This window comes from Schistocerca gregaria, chromosome 3 (assembly GCF_023897955.1).
Source record: "Schistocerca gregaria isolate iqSchGreg1 chromosome 3, iqSchGreg1.2, whole genome shotgun sequence".
Lineage (NCBI taxonomy): Eukaryota > Metazoa > Arthropoda > Insecta > Orthoptera > Acrididae > Schistocerca > Schistocerca gregaria.
In genome coordinates, this window is record NC_064922.1 from 453989308 (window position 1) to 454005239 (window position 15932).

Genomic DNA, 15932 nt, shown 5'->3' on the forward strand with positions numbered 1-15932 from the left:
CTGATGCCGTGGCCTGGCCTGGTAGTGGAACATCCATCGCTATGAATGAATGCAACAGTCAATGTGTTAAGCAAATAAGAGAAGACGATATTAGGGACAAAAGAAGTATCAGTTTCATAAAAATATTTTGTGGGTGAAGTGCATTTGAACACCCTGAGATTACAAAATGGAACAACATAATTGCCTTACAGTGTGCATTATTTTGTGATTTAAGTGCATTAATAAACAATTGGTTAACTGTATAACTATTTCCCAAATGTAGTTAGTTTATGATTAAAAAGAAGCAAAGCTGCCAAAAGTTCAGCTATCTTTGTGTTTGCTACTGTAATACTTTTTTTCCCCCACACTTGTGATTTATGGATTAATGCCTTGTCCAAAAGTGTCTAATGTACAGAACACACTCGGGGCCATGAAAATTTCAGAGAAATTTTGTGTACTCAGTTCATTTCAGCAGAAAGTTGCAATCTCATTACTTTTCTGTTGTTTTTATTTTCACAATGATTTGAATCTAAGACAAAACTTAAGAGTTTTGTTTTTATTTCAGGAATGTGGGAAGGGACAACTAAATAAATAATGTACTACACTGAGTGAAAACTGTTTATTGTCAGAAGTGATCACAGAAAGATGAGTTAAAATATAAATTACAAATGTACAAAAAATGATAGCTAGCTAGTGAACAGAACATGTTACAACAAGACTGCATTGCTTTTGGAAGCATGCTTTAACATCACGTTAATGATTTCATGAATATTATAATGTGAATTTTCACCAAATACAGATTACTCAATAATGATAACCGTAAAATAATTGAAAAGAAGCTTTGGCTAAAAACAAAGGGCTGTTCTGTAGCAAAGTGTAGAACAGTCATTAGAATGGGTAGATATGCAGAAGGCCTTCTGTTTATGGTGATCTTTGCAGGTGTCAGAACTTAATTTCATGATACTGCTTTTATCATAATTTGAAAAACAATTTTATGCTGGGATGTATATGTATGCCTTTCTGTTTTACTAATTACATATCAGTTACCTCCTTGGAGACTTTCATGCTGGCATACTTCAATTTCCTGTTTTAAATGAATTATCTTGGTGTGTATCACTGTGTCACTAGAGACAAGATCTCAATACTCAATTAACACAAATATATTTGTAATACAAAATTAATGACAAAATTGCTCTCTGTATGATATTTCCTCATTTAGTACTTTGATTTCCATTTTTATTTTGAGGTACTGCTTCAATTCTCACAGCTTTGTGGAGTATTGTGGGTAGTTTTACAATAGGAAGAATGCCAGTGTATTGAATCAAAAGGGACATGCACACAGAAAATTATAAAATCGTGAGACAGGATTTCTGGCCAAAACTTACATTCAGGATATGAAATTTCAGTACTGCTGATATAAAAAAGAACACATGGTTTATAATGTGCATGTAAAAGTATATACTGTTGTAGAACTGTGGACCATGAACCAGGGACCGTGCCAAGACGAAGTGGCTTGCATGCCTCAATGACGTAGATTGCTGTACTGCAGGTGCAAGTACAATGGGAGAACACAAACTAGCCAGTGGTTCCTGGAGAATGGCTGCAAACTTTTCAGTAATTGCAGAGGCAGCAAATTGGATCATTTACTGATATGATTTCATAACATTAGCCAACATGGCTTTGTTCTGGTGCACTGTCACTGCAAGTGGCTGTATGCAAGGAGAAATTACAGAAGATTTTTATTTTTGCCCCAAGGGAATGCAAGTCCACTGTATGGCATAATAATGATGGCATCCTCTTTTGTAAAATATTCCAGAAGTAAAATAGGCCCTAATTTGGATCTCTGATTGGGGGACTACTAAGAATGATGTCATCAGGAATAACAAAACTGGCAGTCCATGGGTATGAAATACTAGATCCCTTAATCAGGTAGATAGGTTAGGAAATTTAAAAAGGTAAATTTTGAGGTTCAGGAGTAGAACTAGTAATGAATAAGAAAACAACAATGCTGGTAGACTACTATGAACAGCATGGTGAACACATTATCATAGCCAAGATATACATGAAGCCAACACCCACCACAGCAGTAAAATTTGACATAATGATTATAAAGAATCTGCCTCAATTGCAAATTGAAACCAGAGGTTGACCTAGGTTTCGGCACAGATAACCACGCCTTCTTTGGAACACACTAAAACTAAAAACTGCCTAAAGATTCAGTTGGACCATGCCTCTTTAGGCAGTTTGTAGTTTCAGTGTGTTCCGAAGAAGGCGTGGTTATCTGCTCCAAAACCTAGGTCAACCTCCCGTTTCAATTTGCAATGGCTTCTTTGTAATCATTAAATTATTCCCGATTGCTGACATGCTGCAATGTTAAAAGTTCACAAGTTAATATGCCAACCAGACTCGCTGATGGTGAAGAGATTGAAAAAAATATATGATTAAGTAAATGAATTTATTCTGATGGTTAAGGGAGACAAAAGTTAATTGTGGTAGGAGACTAGAATTTGGTAGTAGCAAAAGGAAGACAAGAAAAAATAATAAGAGGACATGGGATGAGGATAAGGAATGAAACAGGAACCCACCTGGCACAATTTTGTACAGAGCATAATTAAATTATTGTTAATATTTTGTTTAAGAATCGTGAAAGAAATTTTTATACATGGAAGAGATCTGGGGAAACTGGAGTGTTACAGATTGATTATATAATGGTAAGACAGAAATTTCTAAACCAGATTTTAAACTATAAGGCATTTCGAGGGACAGATGAAGACTCTGGCCCCAATTTATTGATTATGAGCTGTAGATTACAAGTAAAGAAATTGCAAAAATGTAGGCCGTTATGGAGATTGGACCCGTATAAATTTGAAGAAACCAGAGGTTGTAGAGTGTTTCAGAGCATTCATTAGGCAACATTTGACTGAATCAGGGTGAAGGAACACTATAGAAGACAAATGGGTTGCTTTGTGAAAACAGCAAAGAATCACATAGATAAAAAGGCAAGGCCTACTAGAAGTCCCTGGATATCAAGGGGAAAAAGAATTTAATTGATGAAAATAGAAAATATAAAAATTCAGCCAACAAAACAGGCAAAAGAGAATACAAAACCCTAAAAAAATAAGACTGGCAGATAGTGCAAAGGGACTAAGCAGAAATGGCTAGAAGACAAATGTGAGGCTGTAGAACAACATGGGAAGGTTAGATGCAGATGATAGAAATATTATCGAGACCTTTGGAGAAAATAGAAGCACCTGTACAAATATCAAGAGCTCAGATGGCAAGCCAGTACTGTGCAAAGAAGGGAAATCTGAAAAACTGGAAGTTTTATATGGAGGGTCTACATGGGGGAAAACACATTAGTATTTTCTAAAGATATTTGTGTGGAGTGTACCCTTGTACAGAAATGAAACAGACAAGAAGAGAATAAAAGCTTTTGAAATGCAGTACTATAGAAGAATGCTGAAGATTAGATAGACCAAATAATAAACGAGGAGCTGTCTGTGTCTGGTAATAGAAGGAAGTGGAAGTAGGAAGGGGGGGGGGGGGGGGGGGGGGGAGAGAATAAAAGATGTAGAGGGCGACCAAAGTTTGAATATAGTAAGCAGGTTAAAATGGATGTAGGTTGCTGTAGTTATGCAGAGAGGAAGAAACTTGCACAGGATAGGCTAAAATTCTCTCAAAAGGATGGGTTGGTCACCCAGAATGCAGGATGTGGACTCGCCTCATACGATGTCAAGGTGGAAGTACTAGCTCCATAAGCTAGGCTAGTGTATCCACTTTTGTGTGTGTTATCACCAGTACTGTAATTTTGCCACCTGGTAGTAAGTAATGGTAGCAATTCTGTTTCATGATTTTATATTGATTTGAATTGCATGAAATCACAAATAAATGGTTGAGTACTGTCAGTATTAAAGTATATTTTGGTTTTAAGCTGGAAGTTTTCATAAGACAAAGTCTGCATATTTAACAGAACATTGTGCCGCAGTGTCTTATAATTTAGGAATACTTTTATATATTCACATTTATAAATTAAATAAATAATGTTGTTGCCAATTGTAATAGATAAGCAAGGGCTAATAAATTGATTGCACTGAATCAGTTGTGACACTGAAATGTCAAAAATTGTTTTCTTGTGAACTTCATAACCTAAATTCTGCTGCTATTAAGTACATGACCTCGACTTAAGTATTTGTACCAATCTTTCTGGAAGAGAGATAAAATGCCTGGTGGGTTTCATAATATCCTACTGTACTTATTTGTGTTTCTGAGCCTTTTTATGGTTTTCTCAGAATGATTGATTGATGGTATGTTTTGGCTTCCTTAAATTGAAACCTCCATCCTTATTTATAAGGTTGTATGATATGTTGCATCTTTATAGACTTGTTGGTTATGCAATCCCAAATGCTTATACAACAATACTTGGGATCTGGTACTCACTGTATTAAGATCTCACTCATCATCTCTTCCACTAGAGCTAAGGAATGTGCATTCTATGAAATAATGACACAGAAAAACAAAAGCACACCAATTCAAAATATTGTGCAGAAAACCGAATTTTCACTTCAGCTATAAATGTGGAGACAAATCAACAATGGGAATAAACATAATATTCCTCTGGAATGTTGGACACAGATGTAATATCATAGTAATTGATTTAAAACTGAAATACACACATTTTTCCATTATTATAGGTATTTGTACAAGCTATTAAGATGAGGTAGAAATATGAAGTGGTTTTCCAAATTTTTTTCAAATCACAGGCTTCAGGGTCTTATGATGTACTCGTAACACGCCAAAAAACTATGGGATATTACACTGCACCAGAAGAACGTGGGAAAAAGTTTTCAGTTCTGAGAAACAAATTACCTGATTCAGATGATTCCATTCTTACATATCAAAAACAACAGACAAATAAATTGTATGCTAAAATATTATGAGAAATGGCCTCAAACAGAAAATTAATGTGTAACTCTCATAAATTAATTTTTTGTTGGGCCCAAAAAAGAACATTTGCACAATGTCTTAATTTTATCAGAAAGACACTACCAAATACATAATTTCTGTGGCATATACCAGGAGCTTGGACTAAATGACAAGAGATACAATCATTTTTATCTGCTTGTATAATTATAACAATCTCCATTTACTATCTATGTCCAGTTCAGAACTCAAGTGAGGTGGTACAGTTTTTATAGGGCTAGAGTCATTTGCAGAAAGAGCGCAGGTGAAATTCCCTCTGGCTATCATATTTTAAGTTTTCTGTTGTTTCCTCACACTAGCTGACAAATATCACGCATTTGCATTAAAGAAAAGAGTGTTCAGTTCATCTTTCCATATTTGTACAACTTAGTTTTTGTTTCACACCCGCAATGTTGCTGCAGCAAGACAGTTTAAGTTTTTTCCTCTGATTGATGTCTTAATTGAATTCAAGACTTGTTACTCAACTGGATTTTTCAGCACTAACATTGATCTACTTCCAAAAAATTCACATTTAAGTTTACTAACCATCAATGTTTTACTATTGTATAGAGTAAACTAATCCATTATGATTCTAGAGTGATCAAATTTCTTCAACATCTCAAGTCTGCTTGATAAGGACCCCAAACAATGCAGCAGGACTCTCATATCGGCCACACTAGTGTCTAGCAGGCAGTTTCTCAAAATATGCACTCATTTTCCCAAGGAATTTGCTGACAGATCCATTGACCTTCCTTATAACTATCCTTGTAGTGAGAAATGCTGGTACAGTAATGGTATTTAATCCTGAATAACAACTTGTCAACAAAAATTAAATTTTTTTTTACAAACTTGCAGCATGCTGCAAGTGAAAAATAGATCCACAATTTGTTTTATAACTGAAGTAACTGGTTGTAGATCTGACATAAGTTGCTTTAAGAAGTATCTTTTTTATTTCTTGATGGCGACTAGTTTCAGAAACCTATGTCCATCTTCAGAACATATGCATCATAAGTGTGACAATATAGGCAAAACCTGACGAAAATGGACATAGATTTCCGAAACTAGCCACCATCAAGAAATTAAAAAGATACTTCTTAATGCAACTTATGGCAGAACTACAACCATTTATTTCAATAAATTAAACTGTTGCTCTGATTTCTGAGTCCTTTCGATTCAGAGGGAAAACATTTATAAACATCTATAAAATCCAAAATACAGTTAACGTAAATGCGTGAATACAACCTATCGCAAATGATGACCACAGAAAATTAAAATAATAAAATAGTCCATTGTTGGAATATTATTGTACAAAATAGAAATACATCTTCATTTATTGTAAAATCAATACCAAGTAGTTAACAAAAGACCTTTGATGTGTGCAGCTGGATAACAAGCTAAAATTGAGTAACATTTAGATAAATGTATCAAGAAGCTCAATCTGCCCTGTTTTGCACTTAGATATATCTGTTATTATGTTGACTGAAACACAAAAGTGTTGATTTATTTATACACTTTCATTCCCCATTATCTCAGGAACTTATCTTCTGGCACAATGTCTAAGGTCAATGAAATATTTAATTCAGCAGATATAAGTAATAGCAATACTCTGTAAAGTATATAATATACATGCAGCAGAGGAATTCTTACCATTACTTTCCAATACATGAATACAACTATAATATCCATATAAGCTTTGTCTCCTTGGCTAGGGATTGCAGTGAAGTTCTGTATTGCGGTACCAAAGATTTTACTGGCATTAAGCAAGAGATTGGGAATTTGCATCAATTCAAAAGAAAATTAATAATATACTTTATTAGCATCTACTTCTGCAAATTATCTGATTGTGTAGGTCCCTAGATTGAATATTCCTGTCAGCTGCATGACAAGGAGGAATATAAATTGTAAACACGCCAAAGTCATTATAACTGTTGTATGCTAATCTCAGTGTGGTCAAGTAAATATCAAGCTAGGAGAAAAAGAGCTTTATAATTGAGGAAGCTGCAATTTTCTGTAAGTAATTCTATGTTACTATGTTAAACTAGCATGTATACTAATTTAACAAAATTTACTTATTTCTGCAGTCTGTAAAAGTTGTTTCCCTTGGCTACTGTATACCTTGAGTCATTCCACATCCCTAAAGATTCTCCATCAAGATGGAATGTTCAGAACACAATGAATGAATGAATGAGGCATACTTTTTTCATCTGAATGGTACGGAGACGACTGGAATACATGGTTTATCATCCAAGTAGTGAAACTTTTTGAGTGTTTTTATATTAAATTAGGTGTATATAGTCTTGTAATCCCTACCTCATATACTGCTGCCATAAATACACATAAGAAACTTAAATTTCAATAATTAATTAAAAGAAAAAAGACCAGAAGGATCAAGATAGACAAGGGGTGACAGTAGAAAAACATGCAAAAAGAAAACTGTAAAAGGAGTAGCTTCAGAATTTTTGATTATCAAAGTCCCAAAATTCCATCTACTGTCATTGAAAATATCAGTCTGAATAGGTATACTATATAGAAATCCTGAGACAGAGGAGTATTTCTGGCAAATGACTTCACAAATCGAATAAAGTAGTGAAACAAAGTCATACTACAGAACAATCAGGAACTGAAACAGTCATTGATTCGTACCTGTAAGGTGCTTATCTTGATATACTAGTCATTGTTGACAGAATAAGCACTATTAAGAATAAAGTATTTAAAAGGCAAACAAATAACCCACAAAGTAGCTGTAAATGGTTAACTGCCAGTAAGTGAAGATATACTTCTACATGCAAGTAAAACAAATAAGGAACATACTAATCCTATTTATCACATATAAGAAAGATATAAATGAAAAATTCATGAGAAGAAATACATCAGTGTTTGATAAAACTGTATTGATATGCTCCTGAAGCAGAAATAAATAAGAGTATGGAATCCAAATCTCAAAAGAATACACTGAGGATCTATTCGAGAATGGAAAGAAGTCAAACTATGTTTAGTTTCTCAATAATGGAAGTAAGAAAATTGAACACTTCAAAAAGGCCCTGCACAAGCATGGCAGTCCGCATAAAATTATCCCAGAAGAGAAAAAGATTCTAAAATAACAATTTTTGATACAACTGAAGTGGTGAGTTTGAGAACATGTCATGTGACCCAAGTGGTTAATTCAAAAGTAAGGTAACAATATTTACTTCATAAAGTGGATTACTGAATAAAATATACAGGGTGATTTTTCTTTTCTTTTTTTTTAGAAAAAAAGACATATTGCAGTTCATTATCTTCCTAACGAACAAAGTTATATGAAAAACAATAATGCTGGTTAATGTCCCCCTGTTGCTAAACATCATTTGCTATGGAAGAAAAAGTTGTGTTCACAAAAGATAAATTTTATTTATAAACCAATAATGTTAGACTGACACTGAAAACTAAAAATCTAAATGTGCAAAGAGAGGAACTGAGAAAATCCTGTTGGATATCAATAAAAGTAAGCAATAAAAATGCAGTTAATTAATTGCCCTTGAACTGCAGAGACAAGAAATACACATTAAAACATTCAGTGTTGGGGTCATGTGTAACATTTTCTTGCTTGCAAGACTTCACATTTGATCATTTTAAAGGATTATTTTCATGACTTCTAAATTTTAACATTGACTGGCACAATTAAAGGTTAGTAAAATGTGTTTTGGAAGCTGCTTTTTGGGTTATTTGTGCAAAATGTAATCCAGGACCAGCATTTTATAAGATGAATGTAGGAAACAGAGGTCCACACCTGACATTTATGCTTGCTCAAATTTCTTGGTGCATGTAGTTTAGAGGAGTCTGGCAGATGTCAATACAGTGCTTTGGATGCTGGGAGCAAATCCACTCAATTTCCTCTGTGCTCATTGGAGCATCTCTTGACTGAATGGACATATGTCTACTGTAGTTACCCGAGTGCTGGACAGTAGATGTCTGTATGATCATGGCACCTGAAAGTGAGATGAAGGAGACACTGAAACAGAAACTTGATTCAAAAGAATATACCCTGAGTGCAGAAGACAGTGGCCATAACAATGTTTGGGAGAAATTTTCATTAGTCAACTGATAAGGATTTTGCCTGTGTGTACTGTGTCAAGTGCTGCTCTGCTCTCCTGTCTCACAGATCTGCCACCACACATCTGAAGACATATGTCTACAGAACATGACAAAGTGTAAGGTCTGCAACATTACCAACCCCCGTGAATGTGAAAGGTATGGTAATTAAGAAGGTGCATAGAAATGTGGCCAGATGTCTTCATCCATTTACATTACTGTCAGGTGTAGGATTTTGTATTTTATGTTAGTGATTTGCAAATGTTGGTTCAGAATTGGAACATGTAGGTGTCTGTAACATTTTGCCTTGTGCTACAACAGTACCACAAAACACTGAGCCATGCCAATGAAATGTGAGCGAGTTTGTCATCCAGCATTATCCATGCCATAGGGATGAATGTGTGTGGATGTGCAGTGGATATATGGACCAATAAATATCTGAAAATGTGTTATTTATTTATTGTACACTGTTTGTTTATCAAGACTAGCCACTGCAAAATATGGTACTGGTGACAACTCACTTTTCTGAGAAAAAAAAGTCTGGGGAATTTGATTAAGAACTACATAGAAGAAACATTACTCAACTTATGAGTGAATCCTGAGCATTTTAATAATATTTCCATTTGTTACTGACTGAGGTGACAATACAAGCAAGGTACTGCAATGCTTTCAACATCATGCATCTATTACTCATGTTTTGAACTCAGTCCCTTATACACATTTTGGATACTAATAATTTGAAAAATGAGGTTGCAATGGTTTATTCCATGACCTGCACTGCCAAAGATACTGTCCAATTCATGCAGAAAGCTGGTGGTGTGAATTCGATACAGAAAAGCTTGAAGCATGAAATAGAAACTACTTGGAACAGGTTGTTTTTAATGTTAGTCTGTAGTTAGGCAGTATGATACAATCGTGGAAATGCTTCTGGAGAGAGGTATCCCTGAAAAACATACTGGTTGTGACAACAACACTGCAAAAGAACTCTTGATATTTTGAACCATTCAGAGATGCAATTGAAGTGTTGGAAGGCTAGAAGTTTCTAACAGTCCTTTTTTTTTTTTGGGAGGGGAGGAGGGAGGGCGTATGGGTGAACAAACAGAAAATTCATTGTAATACAGGGCCTGAAGATACAGAGGTATGTTTAAATTACTATAGACTCAGTTTCCTTGTTTAATGCAAGGCCTGTGTCCAGAAAATGAAAATTTCATTAAATTGCAAAATGCCTGTTTATTTTGGCAGCATTATCATATTATTGTCTATTAACTGTAGATACTACACATGCTGAAAGAGCACTGTCTCCATCTCATAGAAAGGAAAAGCCAAAGATAAGATGTTGCTTAGAACAGTGACATTTCTGTGGTTGCCCTGGCTGTTTGTGATAGAGGAGGGTCATCAAATGCTGTGTGTCAAATAAGCAATGAAATATCAGTTCCTGATCAGCTAGAACAAAATTATAACATGTATCTGAGTCTTTCATGGCAGAATGTCTCAATAAAATCTTTGTTTGGAAGCTGTGTCAATTCGAATAAAACTCTCGAGCTTTCATTGGCCATCTCCGCCATTGTTGTCAGGAGTAAAATGATTGACTGCTGGGGTTGGCCAGGTTTTCCACATACATAGCCTGATTGGAGCCTCAGAGATTGGTGCCAAAGACCACAATCATTGCTACGTAAGTAGAAAAGCTGTGCTAGCCCCAGTAGTCAGTGGTTTTACTCCTAATGATTATGTCCATCGAACGCTCAAGAATTTTATCCGAATTTATTAGGCTTCAAAACTGAGAAGGTTTTATTCACATAATTATAACATGGCAATAATATGTTAATCTGTTTTTGTGGTAACTAAATATTTCAGGCTACCAGGAGAGTGTCAGTCACACCGGCAAAAAAAGTTATTGGTGACAACAGTCCACTTGAGAGATGGAAGCTTAACAGTTGTCTCTTTCCCAGGCTAATTTAGTGTGAAAAATGTTTTGTATTTCAGCCTCAGATGTGACAAGTGACAGACATTTCAGTGTGTTAGGGAACCCTATCTCAGACGAACAAGGCAGGGTTGACCCAAAATGAGTTGCTTCATTGTAATTGTGCTAACAGAGAATAATTTGGAGACAGTTTTGTTTTTGCAGCTTCTAAAAATGGTTGTAATGGAACGTATGGTCTGTAGGAGAAAAAAAAAACTTTGTGTTCTGCCTTACAGCAGGTCTTGTCATGGGGGAAGCCTCGTCAGCGAGGTCCACCGCATTAGCGTCTAGGGAAGCAATTCCAGTGGTGGTTTCCCATTGCCCTCCACTGGTGGTGATAAAATGGTAATGAGGACAACACAACACCCAGTCCCTGATCGGAGAAAATCTCTGACCCAGCCGGGAATCGAATCCGGCCACCTTGGCGTGACAGCCTGCCGCACTAACCACTCAGCTATCGGGGTGGACTGTAGGACAGTAACAAGCTTTAATATTATTTATTAATTATGCGTTCAGCTGATTTTGACATTTATGTCATTTTCACGCACATGTGGGTAAATTGTGATGGTTATCCACGTGTGCTTGAAATGATACAAACGTCAAAATTGGCCAGTCGCACAATTAATTAAGAATATTACAGTGTAATATGGACCATGTTTCCCTTTATAAAATTTTGTTCATTTTAGATTTTTAATTCCTTAGGTGATCAAGTGCAAATTTGAAACAATAAAGCAGATGGTGCTACAAAGAACAGCAATGTGATTTTTCATCATTACAAATGTGGATACTGTAATTACATAGTTTTCGTGTGAAACTCCCGACTGTTTCCAAGTTTTTGTTATTGTGTCAAGCAAGCTATTTTCTCTTATGGATCACAGTGATACTGCAATTAGACCCTACCACCCAGGAATATATGTCTACAGCATAACTAAACTGATGTGAGTTTAATTCCATCAGCTGATGAGAGTATGTCAGAAGCGACAACAGCTCACAGACACACAAAGCTGCTACTAAAACAGTCACAACAGCAGCACAGCAAGCACACCAGACCAGGGGCCTCTACCTTCCCTCACAGTGTACATGCACATGCACAGGAGGGAGAGGAATGAGGAAGGGGAGAGGGAGAGTGGTGGAGAGGGAGTGGAAGCAGGGGAGACGACTACCAGTGACAGGGGTTTGTGTAACATAGCTCTGAATAGGGGCTTTGTGTAAAAACTGAACAAGTTGTTATACTTTTTGTACATCTTATCACAGATGAGCACTTCTTATATTTTCATCATCATACACATAACTGCAGCCCATTGTGAATTTCTCACTGAAACTGGAACTTCGATAATCAAGTTGTGCTTTGAAAAACTAACAGAATTAGGGGATGAATATAAGGAAATTAATTGGAAAGCCAGTTGCAACAAATAATGAGATGAGACGATTATTATTCATATTTTGTAGGAGGATGTTACATTAATGAAACAAAGAATCTAAAGATGGTATAAAAGTTAAAGAAAAGAAATACCACCACCATTGAAATTGCAGCTTTCAGAGTCCATGGTGTTCTAGTATATTACATATAATATTAATGAACAGGTATGAACAAGATGTCCACACTGAGCATATTAAGAGTGGATATGATAGTTTCTGCAAAGAAAAAATGGTATTAAGAAAAGACAAACAAATCAAATAACCACAAAATAGTAAAAAAAGGCATAAAATTGTTATTAGAGACAAATAGCAAAAAGAGAATTTTTCTTGAAAATTATGTAGGTCAGAGACTCATTTTATCAAATACAGGTAACCTATCACATGTGCATGCTGGTTGAGTCTGAAGTATCATTACTGAAACACTTGTATTTTGTTTTCTGAAATTTATTTCATATCCCTTTTACAGCATCCATGATTGTCCATATGTCCAGTCTTTCATTTATACCTACTAAAACCAAACGAATACTTTTGTCCAGTGTTGATATAGATATATTAATTACTGAAAATTATATAGTTGTAATTTACATGATTTTCTTAATAAATATGTGCTACAATGTAGAATCAGAGTTCTCAAGTATCTATCAGAAAAGAGGAAGGTTGATCAAGGAAGTTGGAGAAGAGAAGCATTAGAGAAATTAAAAAAAAGAGAGAAGTAAAAATAAAACCCTGGCATTTAAATAATATTAGAAGATAGAAATATAGCACAATTTCATTTGTCAGAAAGTGTACAAGAAATGATAAATTTGTGATCTGCTGCAACTAGTATTCCTAGTAATGAGAGCAGTAGTATCTCCAAAAATATAGCCTCATTAGCCGTGGTGTAAATGAAATTTACAATGCATTGTGGCAATAACTTTTATTACTGATTTATGGTAAAAGTCCTGTCAACATTTGATGTGCATTACATGAAGATTCAGTTCATATTCATCAAACTCTGTGATTAATGAAGACTGTAACAGCACAAGTGATAAATTATCACTCAAAGATACAAGTAATGGTTCTGATAAGGATAATATTTAAAACTAAAACCATGGAAATAGGACTGCAGAAATATTGTTAAACTTTAGCGCAGTATCCTGAAGAATTCTACATATTAATGATGGGAAACTGCACAAATAATACATAAAGATTACACTTTAAGTTCATGTAACAGCAATAGTAACTGTACACTGGCATACTTACAAAAGTTTTTAAATCACTATAAACAAATAAAATCCTTTATATTATCAGCCAATGAAATGTTTACTTTGTATAACTGAGTAGAAATGGTCCATAATCAAGTACTGCAAAATGAAATTTTCTTCAGCAACTTTCAAGCTACCATTGCTACACTGTGATGCACTAATCAGATAACCCGTGACAAATTTTAGAATATTGCCTTTCTTTCTCTTAAATGATCAGAATCAGTAGTTCAAAACAAGTATCACATTTACAACATATTTAAACAACATATAAATATATAAATACTATATTACTTCTTAAAATTTTCAAATGTTTTAACTTGTTTCAAAAATATCACAAAAATAGTTTGATATTGTTACTCTCCTTTGCATTCAGTACCATGCTGTTTGCTGATCTGCAGTGTGCTTTGCTTGGTCAAGAGTTAGTAAGCAGCCCCAACTTTAGACCAAGGTTTGTTAGTCCCTTTGTTGCAGAAACCTGCCACACTGCTACTGCGCTAGCCGCTAGTACAACTGCTCCTTCCAGGTAAATAGCATAACATGTACGAACTGTACTTGATGTGAGTCCCACACCTCCAGAGGCTGTAAAATCCAATGGGAACAGGAGGCAGTCAGAAAATGGGCGTGACCTGGCGGCGCCAAACACAATCACCCCAAAAATATAATAAGTTGCAATTGCAGCAGCAGGGAACAACTTCATCCATCGAGGAGCAGTGAAATGAGTTTCTCGATGTATGGTGCAATCCATACCATCTCGATGACTTGGAGTGCAGCGGCCCTCTTGATGCACTGTAATATAAAGTTTCTTAGCTATAAATCACATATGAAAACAGCAACAATTATGAAAGTGAACTGTTAAATAAACTGCCCGTCTATACATATAATCAGTGTAGACAGCAAATGAATTGTCACTGTCTCCTCCTCTCCTACACACACACACACACACACACACACACACACACACACACACACACACACACACACACGGGTGGACAAAAATATGGTAGTAGTAGTACAGCTTGAACATAAATGCACACACTACCCAGTCTGCAAGTTGCACCTGTGCAATGTCCTCAATACATTGCAAGTGTTAGTGGTCAGAAGAGTGTCCTGTGTAGTTGGGAGGGCATTTTGTTGGAGCTCCGTGCATTTGAATGTTGGCAAATTGTTGATGATCATATGGTGGATGCTTCCATAATCACAGCAGCTGAAGTGTTTGATGTTTGAAGAGGCACTGTATCAAAGCTTTATACTGCATACAGGCAATGCAGAAAATCATCATTTGCTAAGTTACAATGAGGAAGAAATTATGCTGAGGAATCATGACAGATGGTCATTGAACAGCATTGTGACAAAAAAATAAGTGAACAACAGCTGTAAAAGTAAAAAGTCACTGTAGAACTGAACATCACACTCGTGAACCTTGTCAACACCAAAACAACACAAAAGGAGCTCCATAAGCAGGGAATTGCAGGGTGAGCCTAGAATTCCAAAACCACTCATCTCAGTGAGGCAAAACCCCCTAAGAGTGAAACATGATACTGAAGCCATAAAACCTGGACTATGAAGCAGAAGAAGAGGCTTATTCCAAATTTTGGTCAAGTTTACATCCCAGGAGTGAAGCATGGTGTAGGTTCATTGATAATTTGGGCAGCCATATTATGGAATACCATGAGCCCCAAGGTTACTCTCTAAGGTCACATTACTTCCAAGGACTATACGACTATACGACCATTCTGACTCATCAGGCCCATCCCGTGGTACAATATCTGTTCCTCAAAGGAGAAGCTGTGTTCCTTGACAACAGGGCTGCTGTTCACTCAGCTTGCATTGTCCAGGGCTTGTTTTGTAAGCACAAGGATGAATTATATTAAAAACAAAGATTCCAAGACTTACCAAGCGGGAAAACGCTGGCAGACAGGCACAAGAACAAAACACACAAAACACACACACACACACACACACACACACACACACACACACACACACACACACACACAGAATTACTAGCTTTCGCAACCGATGGTTGCTTCTTCAGGAAGGAGAGGGAAAGACGAAAACCCACATCCTTTCGTCTTTCCCTCTCCTTCCTGAAGAAGCAACCATCGGTTGCGAAAGCTAGTAATTCTGTGTGTGTGTTTTGTTCTTGTGCCTGTCTGCCGGCGTTTTCCCGCTTGGTAAGTCTTGGAATCTTTGTTTTTAATATATTTTTCCCATGTGGAAGTTTCTTTCTATTTTATTTACAAGGATGAATTATTGTTCCCTGGCCTTCACAGTCACCATATTTCAATATTACTGAGTCTTTG

General features: G+C 35.9%; 1 protein-coding gene across 3 annotated transcripts in view; it reads right to left on the minus strand.

Moving 5' to 3' along the window:
* Positions 1 to 583: 583 nt before the first annotated feature.
* Positions 584 to 15932, minus strand: part of LOC126354000 (uncharacterized) — a 268502-nt gene continuing 253153 nt past the window's right edge. For all 3 annotated transcript variants that reach the window (XM_050003308.1, XM_050003306.1, XM_050003307.1), the window contains one exon: positions 584 to 14415. In XM_050003308.1, the coding sequence (XP_049859265.1) occupies positions 14042 to 14415 (374 nt within the window). In that variant the 3' untranslated portion in view covers positions 584 to 14041. The remainder of the gene's footprint in view (positions 14416 to 15932) is intronic.